The sequence below is a fragment of the Battus philenor genome, unplaced genomic scaffold (genome assembly GCF_028537555.1).
Source record: "Battus philenor isolate CCGP_79_NKW_IND1 unplaced genomic scaffold, ilBatPhil1.0.hap1 SCAF_24, whole genome shotgun sequence".
Lineage (NCBI taxonomy): Eukaryota > Metazoa > Arthropoda > Insecta > Lepidoptera > Papilionidae > Battus > Battus philenor.
Genome location: NW_027181687.1, coordinates 9,749,811 through 9,776,207, shown reverse-complemented (window position 1 = coordinate 9,776,207; position 26,397 = coordinate 9,749,811). Strand labels below are relative to the sequence as shown.

The following is a 26,397-nucleotide window of genomic DNA, read 5'->3' as shown; positions in this document are numbered from 1 at the left end:
TAGAACAGATTTCCGCGAAGTAACGCCTGATTCCATTAAATATTTAAATAATAAGATGAAGGAGATTATTTTTGTCGTATGTCCTTGGAGATTCTGACCTATCGATGATCTTAAAAAGTATTATTTTACTTATTTATAGAAGCCATTTTCCGGCCCTGCAATAAATCACGATTGCTCGTTCGGTTTGATAAGGCGCTATCATCTCCGTATCTATTTATCTATTAGATCTTTCGTTAAGTACGTGAGATAACTTTTCTCTTCTGAAGATTGATGACATTGAAAACAAATATCGGCTATCTCCTTTCGGTAACGTTAAATAGGTTTTTGGGTAATGGAGTCTTTTACAATATTCCGTGAGTGTAATATTACTGGAGTCTGATTCCAGGAGTTGATGCTATTCATTTTTTTGGTTGACTGCACTGTTTTTTTTATTGTCCCCACTATTAGGGGCCTCTTGTACTTCTCCTGTCCTGGGTACACAGGAATAATGCTAGACAAGAATTCTATCATTTATATCATTCCTCCATAATGTAAATCATTCTTTTTTTATTTATTCCTCACATATTATTTCATTCCTTTTCATTCCTTGTTAGGTTCATACCTAACCTCACTATTGTCGCCTTCCTTCACCAAATTCTACAGGTAATACATTTTCTGTATTACTTTATATTAGTCTTTTTTTACTTTCTTATACATTATGCATTTATTTAAAATTAAATATTTTAATTTTATTAATGTTCTTAGTAGTATACTAAAGTTCTATACAGATTAAATAGTCTATGACAGTCCGTTTCTATATAGGTTATATTTGTTTATCAAACCTGTTTGTTCCCCTTTATACTCTCTTCTATGACTTTCTTCTAACTCTAGGTGACTTCAGTGATGGTTTTGCGGCATCTTGGCTACAACTGTGTACATGTTGTAATAGAAGCAGCAAACCTTTCTAACAATTATTAACCTGCGGGTCCCGAACGACATTTGACATGCGATTCGATGTATAGAACGATCACTACATAACGTAATGTGGCATTTGATACGTGCGGCTGACGAAAACCTTTATATTATTTTTAGAAGTGTATAATTAGCCATGAAAATTTTAAATAGAATTATCCGGTGGTCACACCGGCCACGGTGGTCGGACATGCACAGGTACGCCGTGACAAGAATGGCAGTGGTGCCCATATCAAAAAGACGGTGTTCGTTGGTAAAACCCTTTATGAAATATTCTACATTATATTTTAGTGAATACACCGACGTTGGCAAACTAATCAGCTGATCGCAACTTTCCCGGCGCATAAAAAATAACCAACCAACCGTTTTGTAATCAACAACAATACACTGGATGTTCGCTGTACCGTTGCAACGTCCGGTTTTATTTGATTACTATAGTGTTTGCGGAAATACTTGCCGCCGGCTGATCATTGAGACGGCGAGGGCTCGCTTGACAAGACGCACATGAGATATTTAAGAACAGACGGCTTGTTATTTGTCCTTCGTTCTACCGGGGATATACCCCAGAAGATGGCTAAAGCCTACATGTACACTATAAATACATATTTAATGGAATAAGGCGTTACCTTGCGGAAGTCCATCCTAAGTAAGAAAAGGACCAATATTTAGCCACTTCCGCACATGTAGTGGTAGTCGCGCAACTAATGCACCGCCCGCCAGCCCGCTGATATATGCGTATGCGGCAAACAATGCAAATCACACAACCGCCACCGCCAAATTACTCAACACGTGTTTCACCCCTCCACGGGGCATCTTCAGGAGTGATGTTACTTCGATTAGTGCTAGACTAAGAGTTAGAGTTAGACTCTGTGTTTGGCACTAATCAGTTAGTTGCACGACTACCACTGCATGTGCGGAAGTGGCTAAATATTGGTCCTTTTCTTACTATAAATACAATTTTAGATACGATTCGCGGAGATAAAATAAACAGTTTTAATTTGAAATAGACGTCTAAACATGTATAAGTGTATTCGTGCAATAGTGTGTTACCTAAATTCATAAAGTTGTTTCACTTAAAACGGATTTTAAGGAATTCCAGGGCGTTCATTAGGTTCGAAATATGACGAGAGGATAGCTATTAGATATATAAGTATGCTTTTCGTGGCCCGATTTACTGTTCTTAGTACTATGAATACGCATGCGCACAAATAATAAAAATGATTTTCATCAGATCAGAGAAAATATTCTCCGGCTTAATTTGTACTTATTTCACGTTTGTTATAATAAGCATTTATCTATTTATTTACTATTTCTACAACTTGCGTAATAGCGAACTTAATGCCTTATTCTTCAGCACTCAACCCAAGGTGGTGCATAGATAAGAAATAGTCCGGTGTGTGTCACAGAAAAAATATATAATTCTTAAATACCATTTGGTGTATATACACGATAAATACTATACTTATTATTAAATCACTAAGAAGGGCATATTATCCATTCGCTAGCATTAGACAGAAGTTATGACGATTTTTTTGCCAATATACCTCGAAATTTGTTTTTAAACATATGACGTTTTGATTTTGTAATTCCTAGGGTGAGTTTATTCCAAACAATATGTTATTATAATGTTGTATATATATAAATTAAACCATAATAAATGATAATCATACGCCATTCGCAGGACAAATATGAACTGTGCAGTATTTGCGTTTGTCACCGTAAGACAATATTCTGCCTCGTGACTTTGGTCACGATCGAAATATTATTGCGAGCAAATGACTCAACACATCACCTGCCCGTTGTTCTCTTAAATTTCTGTAATAAAAAATCTTAACAAACATCCTTATTAGTCTTATTGGTCTTCGAATATATACACGGTGTTTGATTACAAGTATAAAAGTTTTATAGAGGTAAATATATCATTAATTTGTAATTAAAAAGCTTAAAAGCTTTTGCTTCCCTACTTCCAATCACCCTGTATAAAACGATCACTCTAAAATTCTCTTGGAATGCGACAGGTCAATAATTACTGAAAATACAAAAACGTATAGTAAACAATGGTTAATTTTAATGTTTTTATTTAATATTCTTTATTGTACGCATTAAGATACTTTTAATAAGTTTTACAATAATATATAAAAAGGTACAATGGGCGGTCTTATCACACAAGGCAATCTCTTACAGACAACCCTAGTATGGAAAAGGTAAAATTACTAATAATGGGTATTTGACGTGTACAAAAAATGCATATTTACAAAGAAACGAACATAAACATTCATAGACGTACATACTTAAACATACATACATAAGTGTATAACATATATACTTATAATAAATAAGGTCTAATACATATTATAAATATAATACAATAATAAATAAAAACATCTAACTGACTTTGATCAGTATGTTTAGTGATGAGAGTTTTTCTTAGTATATAGTATTAAGCATAAAGCACCAGTGTACTCGGTCAAATGGACAACCTAATATTTGATTATAGCAGGTGGGGAATTCTGGATTCATCTTATAAGTTCAACCTTCTGATATGTAATTTTCATTTATTCCAAAAATAAAAAAAAAACTTTAAGGAATTCAGTTTCAATACATCGAAGAAGCGGAGGCTAAGAAAATGCTTTGAGAAAGACTTTCAAAGAGGAGTGGGCTCACTGCTTCTAGCAATGGTTTTACATAATCCAACGATGCATAGATTGTCAAGGGTACTATTTTGAACAATTATAAATGATTTATAAATTGATACAGGAATGAATAGATCCGTAGAGGAACTGAAATCTACCACATAGCCTAGTGGAAGTACAAAGAAGTTATTATAGGCAGGTCGTATAGTGCGCAATACAGATGGCCACTGAATCCTTAAGGTTCTATAGCGAGGACCATGGACCAGCATGCGCAGTATAGGGCATTCGCCGACAAGATAGACGACCTTGTGAGGATCCTCGGAAGGCGACGATTGCAATCAATAAAGGATGCATATGTCAAGCAATGAACGACCTCTTTTGATGATGATATTTGGTTTTATTTTTTATATTCTACAATATTTCAGTATCATCTAGTGTGTGCGTTTTGTTTAGCCTTTGTACAGCGACCCAACTGGGAGGAAATCAATGTCAATGACCTTTAACATGAGAAATCCACCACTGGGTCAATGTAACGTTTGACTTCTGTTTGATGTAAAAGTTCTTAATAGATAAAAACAGATACGCATACTTTTGAAAGATTATCATTGTCTGTCAGTGAATAAAATTTAATCTATGTCACATGATTTCAATGCGTTACGTTTATTTTTGTTATAAAGGGCAAATAGATTGCTAGTAGAACACGTGACGTTGGGTTGAATGACTTTAAAATTGATCTTGTATATTAGAGAGTGAAGAGACAGGTAGGACGTTCACATAGCACGTGAGAGATGCTCTATAGAAATACAGAGTTTAGGAATATATTCCTAATCACCCTGAATAAAGTGATAGTAGTAAATTTGTTTTTTTCTATTGGAATACGACAGGTCGTTAACTTCTGAACAAAGCTTTCTGGAACAGTTAGTTAACAATGATTTAATTTAATATTTACTAAATCGAATTTTAAAGACGCTTTTTCATTACGTCGTCTTTTATTTTTTAACCTTTTGGTTTTTGGATCTGATGTACTATATGTTAATTGACAACAAATGAGCTTATATATCCTATCCTTTAAAACTTTTACATATATACGACACTACTATAACCAATCACCTGTATATCTATACATTTCATTTGAGTAATTTTCATAATTAAAACTATTCCACGCCATTGTCAAGGGTTACAAAATTACACGAGATTTCGCCAAATACCGGACTGGTTTTATCCAACTGTATTAAGAAGATGCTTTTATAGCTTCTTCCATTTTCTTTTCTCTTTGCTTCTAGAAGTGATAGTAATGCAAGTCTTACAACAGTCATACATTTTGGCGAGGTCCTTCCAAGTGCCCTTGAATCTTAATGCCTAGTAATTTGTTTGTTTAATCATGTTAAAAACTAGATAGGATCTTTTACAGTGAAGTTGAAGAGAGAAAGCCAGAATCCATGAGAACTATAAACCAAATATAAACTATAAACCCAGACCTCTATGAAGGTATCTTGTTATTTAAGTAACGAAAGTTCCAGGCGTGTCCTGATTTGAAAAAGTTCACAACAAAATCAAACTGTTATTTTTTGTTGTCACTTTTACTGCATCATTAATACAGTTGAAGACACTTCGATCCCAAGCTTTAATTTCACTGAAAAATCATTCACACTATAATAAAATCTTTTTATGTTTTTTTCTTTAAAGTACTTCTTAAATTTATTATTTCTGTGGCGAAATGAAAAGATATTATACAACTAAAAACTCATATAGTAAAAAAAAAATAGTTCGCAATACTTAAAAGGAATATGTATTTATGCAAATAATTTTAAATTTAGAACAGTGCATTGTTCATTAAAGTAACTTGAATTTGAATGGTCCGCCATTTTGCTATGACCCAGTTTACACGCACTTCACATTTTCAAATACATATTTGCATTGGTTCGAATCGTAAAAGGTGACGTCATGGAAGGTTATTGTTTACGAGGCTACATTGGTAAACAATAAATTCTAATTCAAATTGATATTTATATATATTAACTTTTATTATACATACGTTAAGATCAGTCTATCACCTGTTCAGAAGAGAAATGTCATAAACTTGAAAATAAAAGGCGAAAGAAAGTCATCTGTTTTTTTTTAAAGTATATTTTCTTTTAACTTTTTTTTCGCCAGTGTTCGTCTCTCAGTCTTTTTTAATGTTAATTAGCTATGTAATCTTTCAATATTTAAGCAAGATTTTTAGAATTTAAATTTAAATTTGATTTAATAATCTTTCTGGTGCCGATGATATTTGCTGACATTAAAAATATATATTTTGAATATATTACATACTGCGAAACATTATTGAATTACCGTTTATTAAATTAGAAACGCACATTTAAGGAAAAAGTTTGTTATAATAATATTCAAATGACAAGAATCCTTGGCGATGATGTCACTTGATAATTTTGTTTTCATTTAAGCTATTTATTTTAGCAAGTATATATAGGTAAATCGGTATTGTTAAACATGTTTTAAAGATGTGTTAGTGTGGAGTTTCTTTCTGTTTCATCTCCACATTTACAACACCTTGCAAGGCAGATTAGAAGCAAAAAAAAAAAAAATATTTAACATTATTTGGCGATCAATAAGAGTCCTCTTAGAAGTTCTAATGTTAAATAAATGAATTTTATTTTTATCTTTGTAAGTAATGTGTACACTTCTTAAACCTATAAACAATACTAGACATCCCATTCAATTTGTGTACATTTACATTTCCTCGTAAAGAGAGCTTTATGATCGGCGACAGACTGTACTAAATCGCGCCAAATTAATTTCTTATCTACACGCTATAGCAGATAACGTTATGTAATCTAGCGTTCTTATCATAATTAGCTTTTAATGTAGCACATTACAAATTAAGGTGATAACTAGGGATTCCTGTTATTTAGAATGTATCAAGCGGAAATTTTATTTATAGACCTGATCAGATATGGCTGATCATTAGCTAGACATTGTTATCTTGGGTGACGTCAAAATAGGGAAATATGGAGCAATTGACACAGATTGATGTTTATTATAATATTTTGAACATCGTTATCATCACATTTTTGCTGGAGGACGTCCAGAGCTTGACATAGGACTGCCGCTTCTATCATCATTTTCTGATCACCTTACCAAGATCGTCTATCTACCTTGAGATGAACTTTCTACACCGCGCTTGGTGGTCTCCGGTTTCTACATCAGAACCTGAAGACTGAAGCGGTAATCTGTAGGCGATATGTGGCTTACCCACTGACAATTCAACTTGTCAATACACTGTGCTATGTTGGTTTAAGTCATAAATAATAACAATGAAGAATACTCTTAGAGTTTGGAACTTCGATTTCAATAAAATTACTTAAACATTCACATATAACGTTATGAGATATTTTAAAAAAAAATACAAAAATTGAATAACAATTTAGTTATCAGATCACCTTTGGCACTGTATGTCTTTATCTATAAAAATACATTATGAAAAATAAATATTGTAAAAATAATTTGTTAAAGAAATTACAGGTATAAAATGTTTAAATGGGCAAAATATAGCATATTTGCTGTTAATTAATATATGGTACACCCTGCCTAAACATCAATGGTTTTAATAACAATAGATTAAATTACGAAAATTTATTAAGAAAAATCGTTTTAAACATTCCATACCACACATAACCACGAATTTAAATTAGTTATTGTTTCCTATTTGTCCTCGCAGGCTTTATACTGTCATAAGTTATTTGCCGGTCGGTTTCCATTACGAAAATATATTAAGATATCATATTTCGATATTTAGGAAGATCGCTTTATATAGCTGATCCCGCAAACGTTGTTTTGCAAAAAAAATATTTTTAATTTTCAATTTAAAAATAAGGGTTGATCGTAGAGGGGTGAAAATTAAGGTTTGTATGTATTTTTGTATGTTGTATCATAAAAAAATAAAAACAAAAAATTTCGTCAAAAAAATAAAAAAAAAATTTTTAAGGGTGAACAACCCTTATCACTTAGGGGTATGAAAAATAGATAGAAGCCGATTCTCAGACCTACTAAATACGCATATAAAATTTGGTTAAAATCGGTTAAGCCGTTTCAGAGGAGTTCAAGTTCGAACACCGTGACACGAGAATTTTATATATTAGATATACATATACATATATATATATATATATATATATATATATATTATATACATGTATGTAAGGAAACAAACACGCTTATTGGTTGAAAGTACTTAACATATCAAAAAAGTAAAATTTGACTAAGTGGCCCGATTTAGATAAAAGGTTAAAACCGCATTAACTTTATCTATCAAGTACGAGATATGCCGAGAATGATCACGCAGAGAAACACCCGTGGTCATGAGAACTTGCCGTCCTTCGCAGTCATGTGACCAGCTATTTGCGTCTGATCTCATTCCGATTCCTTTGATCTGGCATCTATAAATAGATTTATCATCCAAATGTCATACAAATGGACGAAAATAATGCGAGAGATCAATATCTTATACGTGTTCACTCTGATAACGGTGACATGAAAGTGACTAAGATAATGATGGGAAAAATCGGATTAACTCAACTTGATTCGAGTTGCAGTTTGTGATAGTAGATCTGTTTACATGTTTTTTTTTTCTGACAATTGCCTTAGTGATTTAATTATAACAAATATTATAATTAATATCTCGTAGAGTATTTAAAATATATATTTTAATAACAGGCAAATCAAAATCTTTAACGTAATTTAGTATCGTCATAAGCTTCCTTTCCGAAAGATGGCCACAGCGGCCGGTCTTGTGCTGCCTGCTTCCAGAAACTTCTTTCGATCTTGACCATGTTGTCGGTCTACCTAGTGGGTCTACCCACGCCGCATATACCGGCTAGTGGTCGTCACTAGGGAACCTTGAAGAATATGGTGCATTTTGCTTTTAAAACTAAATTAAAATCTTAATTTTAAAACACGTGTCCATATGGCGTTTCAGGTACTATAATAAGTCCAGGACGCCATTATTTTAAATATATATATACATATATATATATATATGAAATAATGTTTCTCTGTATATCCTTTCTAGCACTGTAAACTATGCATTTGATCATATGATGATCTTTAGCAAAGTTGTTGCATGAGATTACAAACGCTTATAAGTTGGTATAACCAAATTTCTTTTATGGAAAATTTTAGTTTTTCAAAAAATAAAAAGAAGATAGTGACTAATAGCAAACATTTATTTTTGAAATTTATAAAACCGTGACAAAAATCCTGAGTTAAAACATAATCAAACAAAAAATATAACATATTGAAAACTATAACATAAACCGAATATATAAAATGATGACTTCAGAATTCGTTTATTTATTATATCAGACTGTGAAAGCCCAATAACTTTTGGTTGCACAAAATCTACCGAGGTAGCTAGTATTTACATATAAATATATATATAACAGTTATAATAACATCACATTTATATTTCAAAGTACATCAAGGTTATTTAACAGTTTTTTTATTAGCACAACAAAAACCATTGACCCAAGTCTCGTGACAGACGCATTAAGGCTACGCTTTTTCGCGTCTCAGCCTTAAGGTCAACTAACGCGAGTTCCAATATTGTTTGTTGTACATAAACATTTATTTGGAAGGTTTAATCACTATGATATAAACTATGACCAAATAGTAATAGTAATTCTCATTTTAAACCCCTAGACAGCAACACAGGTAATATTTTTCCCTGGATTGGTAGGACTGTCAATAATAGTGTTTCCCAACATGACACCCACGTCTCACAATGGGGCAATTTGATTGTTAAAGGGGTCATTTCGAGTTTAATCCTTTGGCTTTAATATAAAAATTAGAAATGTTACATCAGAGGGCATAAGAAATTTAAAGTGATACAAAAAGCTTGAGAAACACTAGTCTATGATATTTATCAAGACTATGTTTGTCAATTTTTTCAATTATTTCAAACGCTTCAATTTTCGTTTGGTGCAAAAATGTTAATTTTTTTTTTGAAAATATCGTCAAAAACTTAATACATATCGTTCCACAACCTTATTCGCCTGATTTGGCTTAGTACGACTTCTGGCTACAAAGCAAACTCAAAAAGCCAATGAGGGAATGAAGTTTTGATACGATTGTGGAAATAAAAGCCGAATCGATAATCTTGAAGGATCTACCGGACTTACGACTGTTTCGGGAACTGGACAAAGTGTTGGCAAAAGCGCGTTTTATTGCACGAGGGCTACTTTAAAGAGAATGAAATTCATTTGTAATAATGAATAAAGTATTTACATTTTTTGTGCGTATTCATTTTACGTTTTGATCACAGTAATATGCAATTGTTTTTTTTAAATATTTTCTATTAATTTACTAGTGCCATGAAAATTAAATATTTCTATATATTATACACATAATTAAGGACGTGGAAAAACATCTTTGGGGGAGGCGTATGCCCTGCAGTGGCTGATATGATGACACTAAAAGCAATATATGTTATCAGTGCTGACTTACGGTACAGAAACGTGATACCTGTTCGGGCAAATAAAATTTTCTATTAAACCTAAGTCCTAATTTAGTAACTAACATAGGAGTAGAACGAAAAATAACGACAATGTGCGAGTTAAAATAGTCTTCCGGAATTGTTTTGATAATTGCAATCTAGGCTATTTCATCAGTTACAGAATTGGATATTTAAGGACATATTTAAAAAAAACGTTTATCGGTTATGATAACTTTTATTTTCTAAGCAATGCTTTAATAAGGCCAATACTAATTTAACAAGATCAATTTAAAATTACATTTTACGTATCAAAATATGTTGTCTAATTTAGTTTAAAAATATTACCATGAAATAAGGCTTAGAAATTATAACTAAAAATTCCTTTTTATAAAAAGAGTAAACATTGACTTCTTTATCACCTCCCGCTACTAGTTTCAAGTGGCAAGCGTTGTGTAAGACGTTCACCCACAAGATGGAAATATAACTTAGTTAAGGTTATCGGAAGACCAGGCCGCTTCCAACCGGAAACTTTCTTCCTATTGGAAACCTTCTAAGCAGGCCTATGTCCAGCAGTACATGTCTATGAAGTGATAGAGGCGATAATCACTAATTATAATTTTTTCTTTGTTTTAACAATTACATTTCATAATTCCGTATTATCATTTTGCTCGAATTTCTGTATGTAACAGTTTATACTGTGTCTTAAACTATTTCCTAAGTAATATCTTCAGTTCTTAAACCATTGGTGTCTTGTTTGTTTTAGACATTGTTAAGATTGGTGAAATTGTAATTAACAGAGTGTTCCCTGCGGATAAATAGCTTTTTTGAGGGTCGTGGGAAGGTCTATAAAAACTATTATATCTAATCAAAAGGTATTATAAAGGATATTGAATAATTTCTCTTTACGTCTTCCGTGAAAAGATTTTCTACTATTAATTTGCTATCACAAATATGATGGTTCATTTGTTGACCCAGAATTCATTGTCTTTTTCAGGATACGTGTAACATAACCTTGATTTGAAATCATTGTAATAAACAGTCTTTTAAGTTTTAACTTAACTTATTACTTTGGCGTAAATTGTAAACTTTATAAATTAAAAAAAAAAAAGTTTTTTTTTTGTGCAGAATTTTGTTTTCTAAATTCTACACATATAATTATGGCTGACGTGATATAACGTCCTTATATTCTATTATCTGTTAATTTTATTATCATTATTTAAAACAGGATGTCACTGTTGAGTTTAGGCCTTTCCCATTGACTTTCAAAAGGACTTGTTGCAAGCGGTCTGATCCCGGCATCTTTATATAAAATGTAGCCTTGTAAAAAAATCTTTTAGTCTAAAGATTATTTAGCCAATATCACAGAACGGCAATAAATAATTTTTACATAAACACGATATCTTTGAGCATGATCACAACAAGGGAAAAACCTGTTTAGTTTTTTGTAGATTCTTCTCAGATCTTTCAAGTTTTTATCAAGACGTCCTCACCTATCATTCTTCTTCATATGTACACGAATGATCAGTACAAATCCATAGAGGAAAATAACACGTACGAATAAATACTGTAAAGCTCCCTTTTATTTATTTATTTAAAATCTTTTTATACATTCTTGTATAACGGCGAACTTGCCGAACGCATTCTTTGCCAGTTAATCGTTTGAGTGGTTAAAAGATAAATTAATAAAGGCAGGTGAAACAAGTTAATATCATTAAAACACGAAAAATAAAATAAAACACCTTTTATAAATATACTAATGGCTACTACATAATATAAATATACATTTAAATAAGTACATGCACTATTTACATAAATATAAATTATATTAAGTGCTGTAAAAAACTGTAAACAGTTTTTGATAATAAAATGTTTCACAGTAAAAACTAAACCTATCTAATGGATTGAATACAATCAAAGGATTTCCTAACCATAATTGAGTGTGCACGATTTATGACAGGGTTGCCAAATGATAAAATAATCAATTATGATTAGCTTTTTTAATTAATTTTATTTAATACTAAGTCTGGCCATCATGTACAAAATAAAATACGTTTCATATACGTTGTTCAATATTTTTGTAAATATAATTACTGCAATGATTTATAGATGAACTAGCTGTCCCCAGCTCGCTCCACATGGCACGTATTGATTTTTGTTGATTTTATTAAATCATAAGAATTTTTCTAAAATTAAAATGGTCTAAGTTACTTCATAATACATCAGATACCTGCCAGTAGAATTTCCGTTAAAATCGGTCCAGCCAATTCAGAGATTTGACGGAACAAACAGACATACAGACAAAAAAAAAATGTAATTTTGATATACGTGCCGTATATATATTCATATGTATGTAGCGTTTATTTGAAATTACAAACTGAAACTTTGCTAAAATATATAATTCAAAATTATCCTTAATGGGCTTAACCATGTAAGCCTGTAGATGCCCACTGCAGGACATAGGCCTCCAAAACCAAGACCAGTCTTAGTGTGCTCGCGATTTACCGCGACTTTGACTGCGTCGTTGAGTTTAATTTATTTATACGTTAGTTATCCATAGAGTGAAGCACTCTCTTCATACAAAAATTCTTCATTGCCACTGTTATGGATTATTCCAGGGTTTACTAATAATCACGGTGCTTACAATGCATTAAGATGGACTAGCAGGAAAGTTCGAAACGTCTGTTTGTGAACGATTGGGTGAATAGAGTTTTGTAATTTGGTGCTGTTTTACTGAAGGAATAATTTTTGGTTAAAATTCCTTTTATATTGTACGATAATTAAAGAATTAGATTTTTTAATGCGCTATTTACCTATTTAGATATTAATGAGTGATAAATCACAAAAAGTAGAGAATTTTGCAATTAATTTTGAATCTTATTTCAAAAAAATTTCCTCGAATTTCTGATGTTTGATTACATTTTGTATAAGTATAATCTATTTATTTACAGTTTTAGAGGTAGGCTTTAAGGTTCTGGAGTAGTGTCTATAAGCTGGCTGGCGTGACGCTGAACGTCCACCTACCGGTTGAACCGTATGGAGGTATGATAAAAAATAATAATGTAATAAAAAAATATAATGTATTATAAAATATTTTTTTTAATTGCGGGAATTGTTTTATCTACTCATGAAGGGTAACATATACAATACACATACGTAGATCGCTTTCAAGCAGTGCAAGAGGTAAGTGGACGTCTAGCGCCCCGCCTGCCAATCCGTGGAAACTACTCCTGAATCTTAAAGCCCCAGTGGTCATCAGTTCTATGGGATAAGAGGCCTTTCCACTGCTACTTCGACTTGCTGATCCGTTGGGATGTATCAGTTAGTTTCTTTAATGTATAGATCTTGAGTATAACTTACTCAATTGTTTATTAAGTCGCTGTGTTTTGAGATACTTAAAAATGTCAAAGCGCGTATGTCCTCGGTAGTATAGTGGTAAGTATCCCCGCCTGTCACGCGGGAGACCGGGGTTCGATTCCCCGCCGGGGAGGGCTTTTTGTGCCTATTCATATTTTCTGTGTCACTTATTTAGTATATCACAATAATTAGAATACGTTTGTCGGTCTTTTATACTTTAAAATCTAATGCCCGCAGCTTTGTGTTCTACACGATACGCTAGTCTGCGCGGTTTTGTTAACAATCAAACAAAATTCTCCTAGAATTGCAATTAAAATATATTATGTATATTATTTATTATGCTTATTTATGTAAGTATACATTTATGTTCATGTTAAGTATGTAATTATGGTCAAAAGTCGTATCTATTGTAAATATTTCAATTTAATTATTGTGCACGTTGTGTCTGCCTTACTTTTTATGAATCTCCTTCCGTAGGCCTACTGGAAGAAATTTCTGGTTAGAAATAAGTAGTGCCTGTTGTGTCAGTTATATTTGTATTGTTACTTTAGTGTTTTTATTGTGTACAATAAACTGTTAAATAAATAAATAAATAAATAAAATTCATAAACAAAAATCTCATAAAACTTTTACACTATTCATATATACCCATATATATCCAATAGCCTATTTGTTTCTTGTCTTTTCAACTCTTGATACATATTTTAAAATACAATAGTAGTATATATTATATTCGTATAGCGGTCAAGTAAAATAAAATTTATTAATATTATTAATTTTCTCTACATCTATATTTCTCTATATGTTGTTATGTATTTTTGTAATGTTACTTAGCTAACCCAGCAGACGCTTTTAGCTCGATTCGAAATATAATAAATAAAAAAGTTAAAGAAAACTGTAGTGATTATTCACTTTGTGATACACAATATTGAAAGTTCTTTTTTCTATTGCGTAAATATATACTCTTAAAGCAATTTAACATGGGAACAGGCGACGTACAATCTGAAATTTGGATATGGATATGGATATTTATTAACATTGCAAATGTAAGCCTCATAGGAATTTGTTAATTCATTCCCTATGAATTTTCTATAAAGTATTATATAAACATTTAAAAAATGTATTAAAGATATCTTTAAAAAAGTTCTGAAATTATAATGGAACTAACTGGGAATAAATACATGGAAAACAGATTAATTTTCACTTGTATGTACAGGATGATTGGTTATAGGCGTAAAAGTTAATTAATGTACGATACACCCTACCCAAAAGTAAATTTCAGAAACAATAAATAAGTAATGATAATATATTAAAAATAGTGATTTTAAAAATGCCTTTACCAAAATTAATTATTGTTAAATTTTGGCTTCTGAAGATTTTGTACTGCCGGAAGCTACTGGCCTATTGCATTCAAATAGAAATAAACATTATATACCGGGTAATTAGAAATAGTTAAGATATATAAGTTATTAATTTTACATTGTGAATAAATTCATGGTCATATATTAAAAATTATGTAATTTATATAAAGACGTTTTGGACAACCCTATCGTAGGATGACTTAATGTATCACATGATATCTCGCGGTTTGAAAACGGGGCGTGTGTGGAGTGCATCGGTCAGCTCTGACACACACACGCGTCGTATTTTAATTGAAATCACACGACTCCTGGTCCTGTGATTCGAATTAAAATCCACAGTTCGCAATCAGGATGATTCAAACAGGATTAATTTTTTTTTATTTTATTATACTATCTCCTATTGCCACTATAACTGGCTAAACCGCTGGACTATGTTGCTTTCCTTTAAAAATTGTTTACTTAAAAGGTGTTATTAAAAAGAAGTTTAGGGGATGTTCCCTTAGCACACTACTTCTTTTTATTTTAGACCACTATTGCTCAAATGCCCATCATTCCTATCGTTTGTTCGTAGGGTGGTGAGTGACACTGTTAATAGAAACAAAACAGTATAAATAAGTAGGTACCTAATAAACTGCACATAAAATAACTAGTCAAATAATAATTAGAAAAATAGAATAATAAAAGTGTAGTAATGTATTAAGAAAGCACAACCCAAAGAAAACTGTGATAAAAAAAATGTACCTAGCCACCTAAGAGTAATAAGATGATGCAAGGAAGGCGGATGGAAATAAGGTAAGAATAAAAGAAATTGAGAAGTATGACAGTGAGTGAAGAATAAAGATGAAAAATCTGAAAAACTTATTTGTAAACAAAGACCCTGATCCCAACTAATTAGGGGTACGAGAGGTCTCCAATAGCAGAGGCCACAAAAAAATTGCCCAAATGGCATATGCTGATAAATCTATTTCTTCAATCTACTTAAAATGTAAATCAAAGGGTCAAGAAAAAAATACAAATTCATTTTTCTCAAATTTACTATTTAATACATATTAGAAGCATAAGTGAAAAAAGACCAAATATTTTATTGTAAATTTGCCTGTTGTATTCTCAGGATATCTGATATCAATTTATCTTTCAATCACAGCAGTGATGACATGATACGATTGTTCGCGGTACAGTAAATATAGCTATTGCATATATATTTTAAAGGTATTCATGTGACCACAGCGCCTGGCTGGCGGTGTTTTGTTTGCAATCTGATTCTGATCTGTTTTTGTTTCTTTTGAATTTGATTGATATAGAAAATATTTATAGAATTCGCTACAATATCAAGTATTTTTATGTATTTAAATTACAAATAAATATTTAAACAATGGTAAAGAGATAGATAGATAATAGTAGTGTAAATTATTCTTTTGTTTGTCGTTAGACGCTTCATCATAAGTAAGAAAAGGACCAATATTTAGCCACTTTCGCACATGCAGTGGTAGTCGTGCAATAAAGTGCACCGCCCGCCAGCCCGCTGATAAATGCGTATGCGGCAAAAAATGCGAATCACACTATCGCCACCGCCAAATTACTCAACACGTGTTCACCCTTCCACGGGGCATCTTTAAACATACCTCCTGAAGGGAAAGGCAGTCGGTACACTTTATTGCACGACTACCACTGCATGTGCGGAAGTGGATAAATATTGGTCCTTTTGTTACTTAGGATGGACTTCCGCGAGGTAACGCCTGATTCCATTAAATACTTCGTCATCATCAATATTTCTCCCATAGGGTGTCCACTGGACATAACCCTCACCCAAAAATTTCCAGTATGAGTGTTTTTTTTATTACCCTCCTTTTTTTAGTTCGCCCCTATCATGGAAGGGATAGGCTTTTTTACATCAATATATATACAAACACAGCTTTTTCCACCTTCTATTTTTTATTTCTGCATTTTTCTTTCAATCTTCTCAAGATCTCTCAATAGTTCTTTTTTAATACTTATGTCATACCTCGTCCTTTTTATCTCTTTTTAAATATCATGGGTGATGAGCTGATCACAATGTTACTCCTCTATTTATTTACAATTTTATTTTATTTTTTTTTGCAATTTATCGCAGTTTTTTTACATTATTTATTTTATATGTAACAGTTTTTCAATTTTCTATTTTAATATATACTTTTTTATTTGTTTTGCTTAACCTTATACTATAGAAGACCCGGTTGGAAATTACATTTTCAGTGCAAGCCATTGCAATACAAATAAATAGCAGACATAACACTTTATCAAAATTTAAACGCGACCGCGTGGATCACGGGTGCCAGTCGTTTATAAAGAGGCCATTGTCCAATTAAGAACGAAAAATGTTGACAATCTTGTGCTTTAGGAAACTGCATCTTCATTATAAGAATCGAAAACAGAATCATTTATATCCTGAGTTGACATGATATGTTTATAGAATCGTTTAAAAAGTTACTTAAACAAAAACTATTAAAACTAATAAAGTCAAGGATTTTTTTAAGTGGTCATAAAGCTTAGGCATTAATTGCCATGTTACTGAAGGTATGATATTGTAAAAATTATCTTAAAGAAACAGAAAAGTTTGATTTATGGTTTAAATTTTTAGTCGAAACATATTCCGGTTTCCTGTGATTTCCTTCACCATTGTTAAATAATGAAATCGTCAATTTACGATTGTAGCTCACACTTTAACTACTTTACAACCCATTTTTCGAAATATCATTATCATTATTATTGTTATTTCAGCATTTTTATCATTTTTGGACGCCGATTGTCGAAGCAGTTTGCACCCAGCGTCTACCCATATTGTGCACGTCTTACGAGGTCTAGAAGATTGAGGCCACAGTGGCCATCTATTCTGCAAGCTATGTTGTCAGTCACTTCAACTCGCTTATCCACTGTGCAATGTAAATTCTTTCGTTATTCTACGGATCTCCTATTTTTTTAATTCGAGCTCGTAAAGATACCACGAGTAGAGCCTTATATATGGCTCGATGTATACCATAATACGTGACAAGAAAGATGAGGTATCTTTGAAATATAAGCACGTAATTTTTATTTAAATATTTCTAATCTTATGAAATGAGGAGATCCGCTGAAGAACCAAGGTCACGTAAGGTCGTCTGAAGCGATATTGGCCAGGGTACATCATTCGTGCAGCCGCTTGAAGCCGATGAAGCGGTCTCGGGTTCTCCAGACTATAGACGAGACGTGGGTAGGATCCAGTAGGAGAACCGATGACAAAGCTAAGATCATAGGAACTCATTAGATGTAGGGAGTGCAAGACCAGATATCGTGAAAACCTTTAAAGGCCTTGCAATGAGCGTCTAACGGCTGACTAATTGAAGATTAAAACCTTCGTATATATCAAACGTACTCGACTCAATACTGATTATAATTAAGAAAAAACCCCGCATTGTCGTCCACATATACAAGTGTAAGCACAGAGCACCGACAATTGCTAGAATAGTCTTTACGATTACCCGAGATTAGTGTTGAAGTGTTTGCCTGATAATAAGTCGTAAGTGTGTGTAAACATGACCAATATTTAGTCAAGTCAAACATAATGAATGTATGACCAACTATCACTGATCTAAATAAGGTTTATTTGGATCATTTATTTCTTTGTAAGCCCACAAGGTACGCAGACGAGCTTATTAAGATTGTTGGAAGACGCTGAACGCTTTACAACAGATCCTGTAGAAAATTTATGACGAAGACCTATGCCCAGCACTGGGCGTCTTATGGCTAAAATGATGATAATAATGTATTTCTTAATATACTCTTTTTTAAGTTACAATATCAATGTTATCATCAACCCAAACTTTGGAAATGCAGTAGTTTAGTCAAATTACAATGGAACCTATTTCTTAGTGAAATTCTAATATTGACTTTTATTGCTAACATTTATAGATGTTTAATAAAATCGCGATTCGACCTATTTATCGACGCCGGTCATATTTTAATATCAGCGTTGCCAACATCCTGAAACTGGTTCTTAAAAACTTCAATGGCGCTGATTTAATAGTTACACAAAAATCAATTGTATATCGTGGTTGGTGTCTAAGATAATAAAATTTTACTATTCCACACCCTAATATTAGTAATATATTGTAAAAAAGATCCGCCATTTTTCTATCCTTATCAAAATACATAAATAGTCATTTTAATGAAGACAATTAGTGTCGCACGTAAACATGATAAAATACAACCAAATGCAGCAAACGCAAACAGACCGACTCTGAATAAATAATTTAGGTGTATTTGTACTGATAGTGCATTATTCATAAAACTTAATATACATTTGTATTTATACTCCATCTTTTACTTGTAATAAACATAAGTTTATTTACTAGATTTAAAACTATATTACGTGATTTCAATATCGTCATTGTAATAGGTCGGGAAAATGTGTTGCATCTCTATGGTTGTACGTACTGACATATATACTCAACCTTTTTTTTGTGAGGTTTATAAATATTTCAATTAAATTGGGACATAATTATGAAATAATTAATAAAAAGGAGGTTTGTTCGGCTATTTTGTTTCTTTAGATTTACCCATATATATTTCATTCACATTAAATCCTCATATAAAATATCTCCGAGTTGGTTTATTGTTAATGAGATAATTTTCGACCATCTTCGTTTTATTTGTTTTAAAGAATAGGTATATGAAGTTTGCTTGTAAGTAAGGATGTTTTATTTCATTCGTCTCTGATCTACGCAAGTGACAAGAAGGAAGGTTTTCATTTGTTTGATACGTGAGACTTATTAGGCGTTCTCTTATTAAAATCTAGAAATACTTTTTTTATTATGTTGCAAATTTATGGCCTGAAGTTTCATTCCGTTTTACAGTCAATAAATGAGCAGGTTTTATAATTTCAAGTTTAAATATAATTATATAAGTATACTTATTTACATGGCTAGACTTCTTTAAATGTTGATTTTTAAAATACAAATCCACAAATACAAAACAAATGTTGTATATTTCATATATGTTTTAAACGAAGGCGTCATTGTTAAAAACAACTGAAAATCCGTACAAATATTTACAATGTAAGAGCGTACGTAATATTTGATGAACGATAAGTGTTAAACATTGTCTTGATGTCGATGTAAAAGGTTGTTTACCTTATGAAAAGCAATTTTAATAAAATTACAAATCACTTGGGCAAGAGTACTTGAGAAGTTATAACTATATAACACCGTTCTTATTTACGGGGAGGTAGTCAAGTCAAGTCAAGTCAAGTAAATTCAAGTCAATTCAAGTCTTATGATGACAAATAAGAATAATTAAAAAAACAAATAAATATGAAATAGAAAGACAACCGTTTCTTGCGGGTTACGGAAGAAGACTGACTGGACTTAGTGGTTGCAACGATGGAAAATTTTAGTTGTAATAAAAATGTAAAACGGCACCTCTTATTTTATTTGCAAATAATTTTTAAGTTTTCTAAAAAAGCTTATGAAGTAAATATTTAAAATTAAGTACAGAACAATGTGTATCTATCGAGGAAGTCTGAGAATACACGGCATGTATTATATAAAAAAGTCAACATTAGTAGTTTTGGAATTTCTTCTCTCTAGTTTCCGAAGTAAAATTTAATCATAATAATCTTAATATTCTAAAAAGAAACTCCAAAGTTTATATCTATAAGACCAGGAGTTGGCAAACCCTGTAATAGACGTGCTGACTTCGATTTCGACAAGACTTATTGGTTTTTAAGTGACCGTCAAATATTTTTTAAAGATGCATGTTTTCTGTCGTTGCGTCATTCGGGGATTAAAGCTAGTGTCTCGGTTTAAAGGCAGCTCGTTTTTTGAATATGCTGGGTGTGACAGTTTTGAAGATGGCGGCATCTACAATCAACAAGTTTGTGTGACCGGCAGAGTCAAAGTAATGGATCTATGTCCATTTTATGAACTAGGAATCGCTCAATTTTAAGTCTACGCGAAAGCCTTCATTACCAACGTACCGCAGTGTACCCTTGACTTTGCGCATGAACCTGTCTTGTATGACTTAAAACTGAGAAAGACACGTGGATTTACATGCGCGAAGTACTGGATTGAGTATACAAAAATGGATCTGTTTTTTTATGGACAGTGTGGGTTTTGAAAATACCGGGCCTTTTTATGTCATCTGTGTGCTTTTATTTATACTCGCTACTTATATTCGTCCGCCCTTAATATTTATTTTATAACTATAAATTTTCAACAAAATGTGTCTATACAAAAAACATATTATTTAAAAAAAAAACATGTAGTCTCTCCGACATTTTACATGATATGTTTAACATGTACGATTCCTAACAAATGTCTAAAGCAGGGCTTCTTAAACTTTTGTCATTCACGACCCCATTTATGATTGCGAGTTTCTTAACGACCCCATACAAATATAAAAAAAAATATATTTTTTGATGATTTATTTACTAGGTAACAATATGCAACATAAAAATGAAACATAAAAAAATCTAAAATTTAAATTTGCACAAAAAATTATAAAATAGTATTTATATTAGTTTGACATTAAAATCCCTCGACCCGAGAATTTTGCCACGCGACCCCATTTGGGGACTCGACCCATAGTTTAAGAAGCCCTGGTCTAAAGTGATTATTCTCTTTGAATGTACTTACGTCGTGATTATATGTTTAAAATTTTAAGCGTAAATTACTATTATATACACGTAAGTAAATAAAGGTCACTTTGAAACATATGACAACCGTTCATGACAGCCGTTGTTTCTATTAATCGTATGATTAAGTAGAAATGTGTTTTAACAACTTTTTTATGATGCTTCAAATATAATATTACCTAAGAATATGACATTTTTAATTTATATCCAAATAAATGACATATAAAGAACACGATTCATATTTGTATTGTATCTCTAAAATATTTATAAATATAGTCAATAAATTCTTCCAGCGTCTTCTCAGTTCTGTGACTCCTGTTCTCCATTAATTTATTATATATTATCTACATAGGATTATTTATAATGACAATTTGCGTATGGGAAGAATGCCGGAAGAGCAATATAACGGCCATACTTCAATTTAAGGCCACGAGGGTTCTAAACGCGCTTTGTTTTGAAAAACCCCACAACAATCTCACACGGATTTTATGTGTCACTTTTGAAACACCCTTTAATACAGTAGTAGAGCAATTCATTTTCAATTTATATGTATCCCTAAAAACATCTATTAATTTGAAAAAAAAATTAAACTTTTGTTTAATGAACTTCTTAAATTTATTATAAGATAAAGACGTTATATACGTATAATGTAGAGGTTTTTGTAAGAAAAATATTAATATCGGTAGGCGCCCACGTTCTTCCGGATAAGATTTTTTGAGGGCATTTAATCCCCACGGTCATTGGGCACCGCACAGATCATATAACCATGGTGTGAGGTTTCTCTCGCCTGAAACCAACCCTGCTTCTTTCGCATCCCAGCATCGGGACAGATATACGCTCCACAGAATGACCTTATGAATGAGCCTCCAAGAGACGTCGGTTTAAGCTATCACACGATAGTCACACCATCATGTCAGGTGTAAGACATAAGAACAAACTAAGGCTTCGTTTATAGATTTCCTACAAGACTGGTTGAGGGCGGTCAGCATTCAGCGTCTTCCGACAACCTTAAAAGGTCGGTTGTGCACTTTGTAGGCGATTGTCCTGTGCTGCCTTTGCGGGCTGTGGTCTTCAATTCAGAACCTTAAAGGCTCCATAAAATAATAGTATGAAAAAAATGTTATATTGTAAAAAATGTGGCGAAGGACAAAAGACGATGAATAGAAGGTATGTAAATAAAAGCAATATGAATAAAAAAATGTGAAAGAAAAAAGAAGATAGTATGCCAGATATTGTGATAGACGAAAGACGAAAAATAAATAAAATTATACTAAACTTAGTAAAATCATAATCCCTGACTCGCCAAAAACGGGGCTTCCCGCAGAACTATGTCGGTTTTGTTTGATCATCTACGGATCTCCTTATTTCTACTTCAATCGACTGTGAGTACTGTACTGTTATTAATACAATAATGTAATTATATATTTTTGAAAGTAACGTGTAAGGTAATATAATAGAATTACAAAGTATATACTGACAGATAATAACAATGTCGACAGACGAAATAACTAAGGAAGTGGACATTTAATTATTTGTAACCTTCGAAATATGTACTGAGCGGTTATAACACTGCATTATCTATTATAGGTTATAAATATCTGTGTGTGAATGGAAGATATTTTTACTTTCGACTATTTAATACTGGATATGTACCAACCATCATTAAGTCTTTATTGGGTCATGGCCTGTACTCTATTTATGAAAAAAATTACAACTTATACGAATTTTTTTTTAATTTTATCAATAGTTTTCTCATTTCTGAAAGTCCATCTTGAAACTACTACTATATTCGATCTTTACTATATACGACTTATAGGGAAACTATAAACACGATAATAAAATTAATATATTTGACCTCCTTTCACGGAAAATTTTATGAAACGCTTACACTTGATTCGTTGCGAGAAGCCTTGTAGTTTAATTGAAGTAACATTAAAATGTATTTACTTATATAATTAAAAGTCCGTAGATATACTGAATTACATATTTTTTTTGTTAGTTAAATTTATATTTCATAGACATTAGCGTTCGTGCCTTTGTTTTTACAATTTCGTTTAATATTTCCGTTTTTTTTTGCTCACTTTTCTGCATGTCAGTTACTAAAAAAATTAATATTGATACTCAAAATATTTGCCAACTTAAATCTTAAAAACAATTTTAAACTAAATTGAAGTAAACTAACTTTTGTATATGTATATATATCTTGTTTGTTCATTCACAACGCCCTAACAATATCGACTTTTTAACATTAAATGAATTATATATCTACAGCATTCTCATTTGAATGGTCCGTGCTTTCCAATGCTGTTTAACGGTTGCGAGTAAATAAAAGGTCAGTTGTGATTTCAACAGAATGCCGATCGACCGACGAAGACTACATACATGTAAATTGCAAACGTGATCTCATATTACCGAAGGTTAGGATTATAAATGCAATTGAAGAAAATAAAATATATTCCAAAGCCTGCATTTTTACTTTTTTTTCCTCAGTTTTTCTAAAGGTTTTCAAGTTGCCAGTGTTGTTTCAATAAAACTTACTACAAAATTTGTCTTTTACGTATTTACTTTTACATGCTGATTCACCATGGATTTAAGATACATTTTGCTTTGCACTATACTTCAGTGTTAATTTGTAATTATATCTTCTTTATTATTTTTAATGAATATAAAAGAAAATTAAAATGTATGAGTTGCCGTTATATGATATTTTTCTACTAGAACTAAAATGAAATAATCGTAACAATGTTACCATCATCACCATACCAGCCGCTAAATGTGCACTGCAAGGTATAGGCTTCCCCCAAAAGACCTGGACTATTTCGATGCACGTAATGCGGAATCTACTCATACTGTGTCCACTGGCATGTGGTCGCCACTAGAGAAACTTTCGATAATGTCGGATGTTTATTAAATAGAATAATTTTCAGTGCACAAAAAATGTGATGGCATTGTTATTAGCGTTAACATTTAAATGTTTTTGTAACAAAGAGGCGAAAATTTTGTCACATACGTACACGCATACATTTGTCATATTGTTACTACTTTTAACTTGTTTAATTCTATTTATTGGTATTATTATCTATTCATATGTTTAGTTTCTATTCACGTATGAGTTCCTTGACTTCTATAACACATGTCTAAGCCTAGCGCAGAAGTGCATTTATATGTTTGTCTATTTGCGTAACAAACAAATAGCTACGCATTAAGAATTATAATAAGTTTACGATAAAGAATTAAAACAAAAACATAACGCTGTCCACGGATTAATTATTTTTTTTGGTAAAAGCGAGTGAAATTAGTGCGATACGAGAGTGTGATTATACAAGACAATAAAGAATAGAATATAAAGAAGCTGAAAAATTGAAATAGTACAAAATAAATACAGGTACCATCAATTACGAATTGAAAACATTAATAAGTTTTTTTAATTTCTGAGCAGACGTAGCAAATATATTAAGTATGTAAAATAAGTAAGTTAGGGGAAAAACAATTTATTGCAAAAATATTTAACAAAACATTACATTAATTACCAAATAATCAAATAAAGATCTATATAGTGTATATTAAAAGAGACTATTTACTGTGAATTAACCAAAAAACAAAATGGCTGCGACTATCCAACTGACAGCGTTTGAATTATAGTCCGGCGTTCGAATTTGAATTCGAACAAACAAAAAAATAACACTAAAGTATTAAGATCAGTTGCCAGTATAACTCCATTATAAAAACAAAAAAATAAAGGTTTACAATCTATGCATGCACTTCAAAACACCATGTTTATTTGATTTAAAATATGATATCGTTTTTAAATAATATTATGTCTTATTTATCAAAACATTTGAGATATTGATTTTTTACTGATAATAAGATTTATATTGTTCAGATAATAAGTCGTTTGTACTCTACATATGTCTTTTGTTTACAATATAAAAATTAAAAGTAAAAATTGAGGATTTAATTAATTTTGGTTTTATAACTAAATACAATTTTTTTTAAATATCGTGCGAAAAACATGCAAGTCTAGTTATAGACGTGTTATTAAAATTAAATTTTGTAAATATTTTTAAAAATAACATGTTCCATTTTTTAAACGAGTAAAAATGCTTAAAAATTTTTTAATGTAATTTTAAATAAATGTAAATTAAAAGACACTTACCGGTATTTTTATATAACACAAAAATAATCCTGATGAATATGATTAGTAATAAAATAAATACTGGCATAAGTCCTAATATTTTTCCTGTGATTCCGTTCATTTGTCCCGATTGTTTGACGTCAACTGGATTCACATCAACCTCGTTTGGTAGTCTATCCATAACGCGGGAAAAATTTAAAAATGGAACTTTAACTTTTTTAGTTTGCACACCGAAATTGTCACTTTTACTAATGTCAAATTTATAAAAGATCCTCTTTGGTAACTTTTTTAATTTTATTTATACCAAAATTTTGTCAGTTTGAAAGCGAACGCGTCAAATGCCGTGGAAAGACTGGCAGTAGTAAAAATTTTTATTCTCTCCTTGCTTGCGCGTAGAAGCGTTATTGATAAATAGTGTTACATTCTGATCATAGAGACCATTTTGCTTTAACACTTCTTTATGAATGGTTGTATAGTTTGTAGTATTATAGTGATTCACCGGTGTAGGGTGGACGAATTATTTGAAGGTCTGTGGAATTCCATAAGTAATTTAGTATTAATCTAGTTAAGGTTGAGTTTCACAAATATTTTGATAATTTTATATGTATTATTATTTTTATTTTATGAATTAATTTTACGTTTACACGACGTGAATTCAAATTTACAATATTTTTTTCATATGGGCATTTACATACGCTTGATTGTTAATTATTTTTAACTGAGAAGAGTCGACTAAAAACTCAACTTTTTCTTTTTGAATGCAATTTAACAATATTTTATGTGTACATTATAATATCAACCCTGCTAATGAATCAACAAACAAAGTT

The 26,397-nt window shown here is 31.5% G+C and overlaps 1 protein-coding gene and 1 non-coding gene across 3 annotated transcripts in view; one reads left to right on the top strand and one right to left on the bottom strand.

Annotated features, from left to right (window-relative positions):
* The window catches only part of LOC137924595 (uncharacterized), a 71,941-nt gene that overhangs the window by 32,459 nt on the left and 13,085 nt on the right, over positions 1-26,397 (bottom strand). Inside the window, exon 1 of one of the 2 annotated variants that reach the window (XM_068768002.1) lies at positions 25,592-25,913. The exons of the other annotated variant lie outside the window; for it this stretch is intronic. Coding sequence (XP_068624103.1) covers positions 25,592-25,751 — 160 coding nt within the window. The 5' untranslated portion in view covers positions 25,752-25,913. Of the gene's footprint in view, positions 1-25,591; positions 25,914-26,397 lie in introns of those variants that run through there. 2 annotated transcript variants of the gene reach the window in all.
* Positions 13,490-13,561, top strand: TRNAD-GUC (transfer RNA aspartic acid (anticodon GUC)). Its single transcript has one exon. It is a non-coding gene; the product is annotated as a tRNA-Asp (tRNA).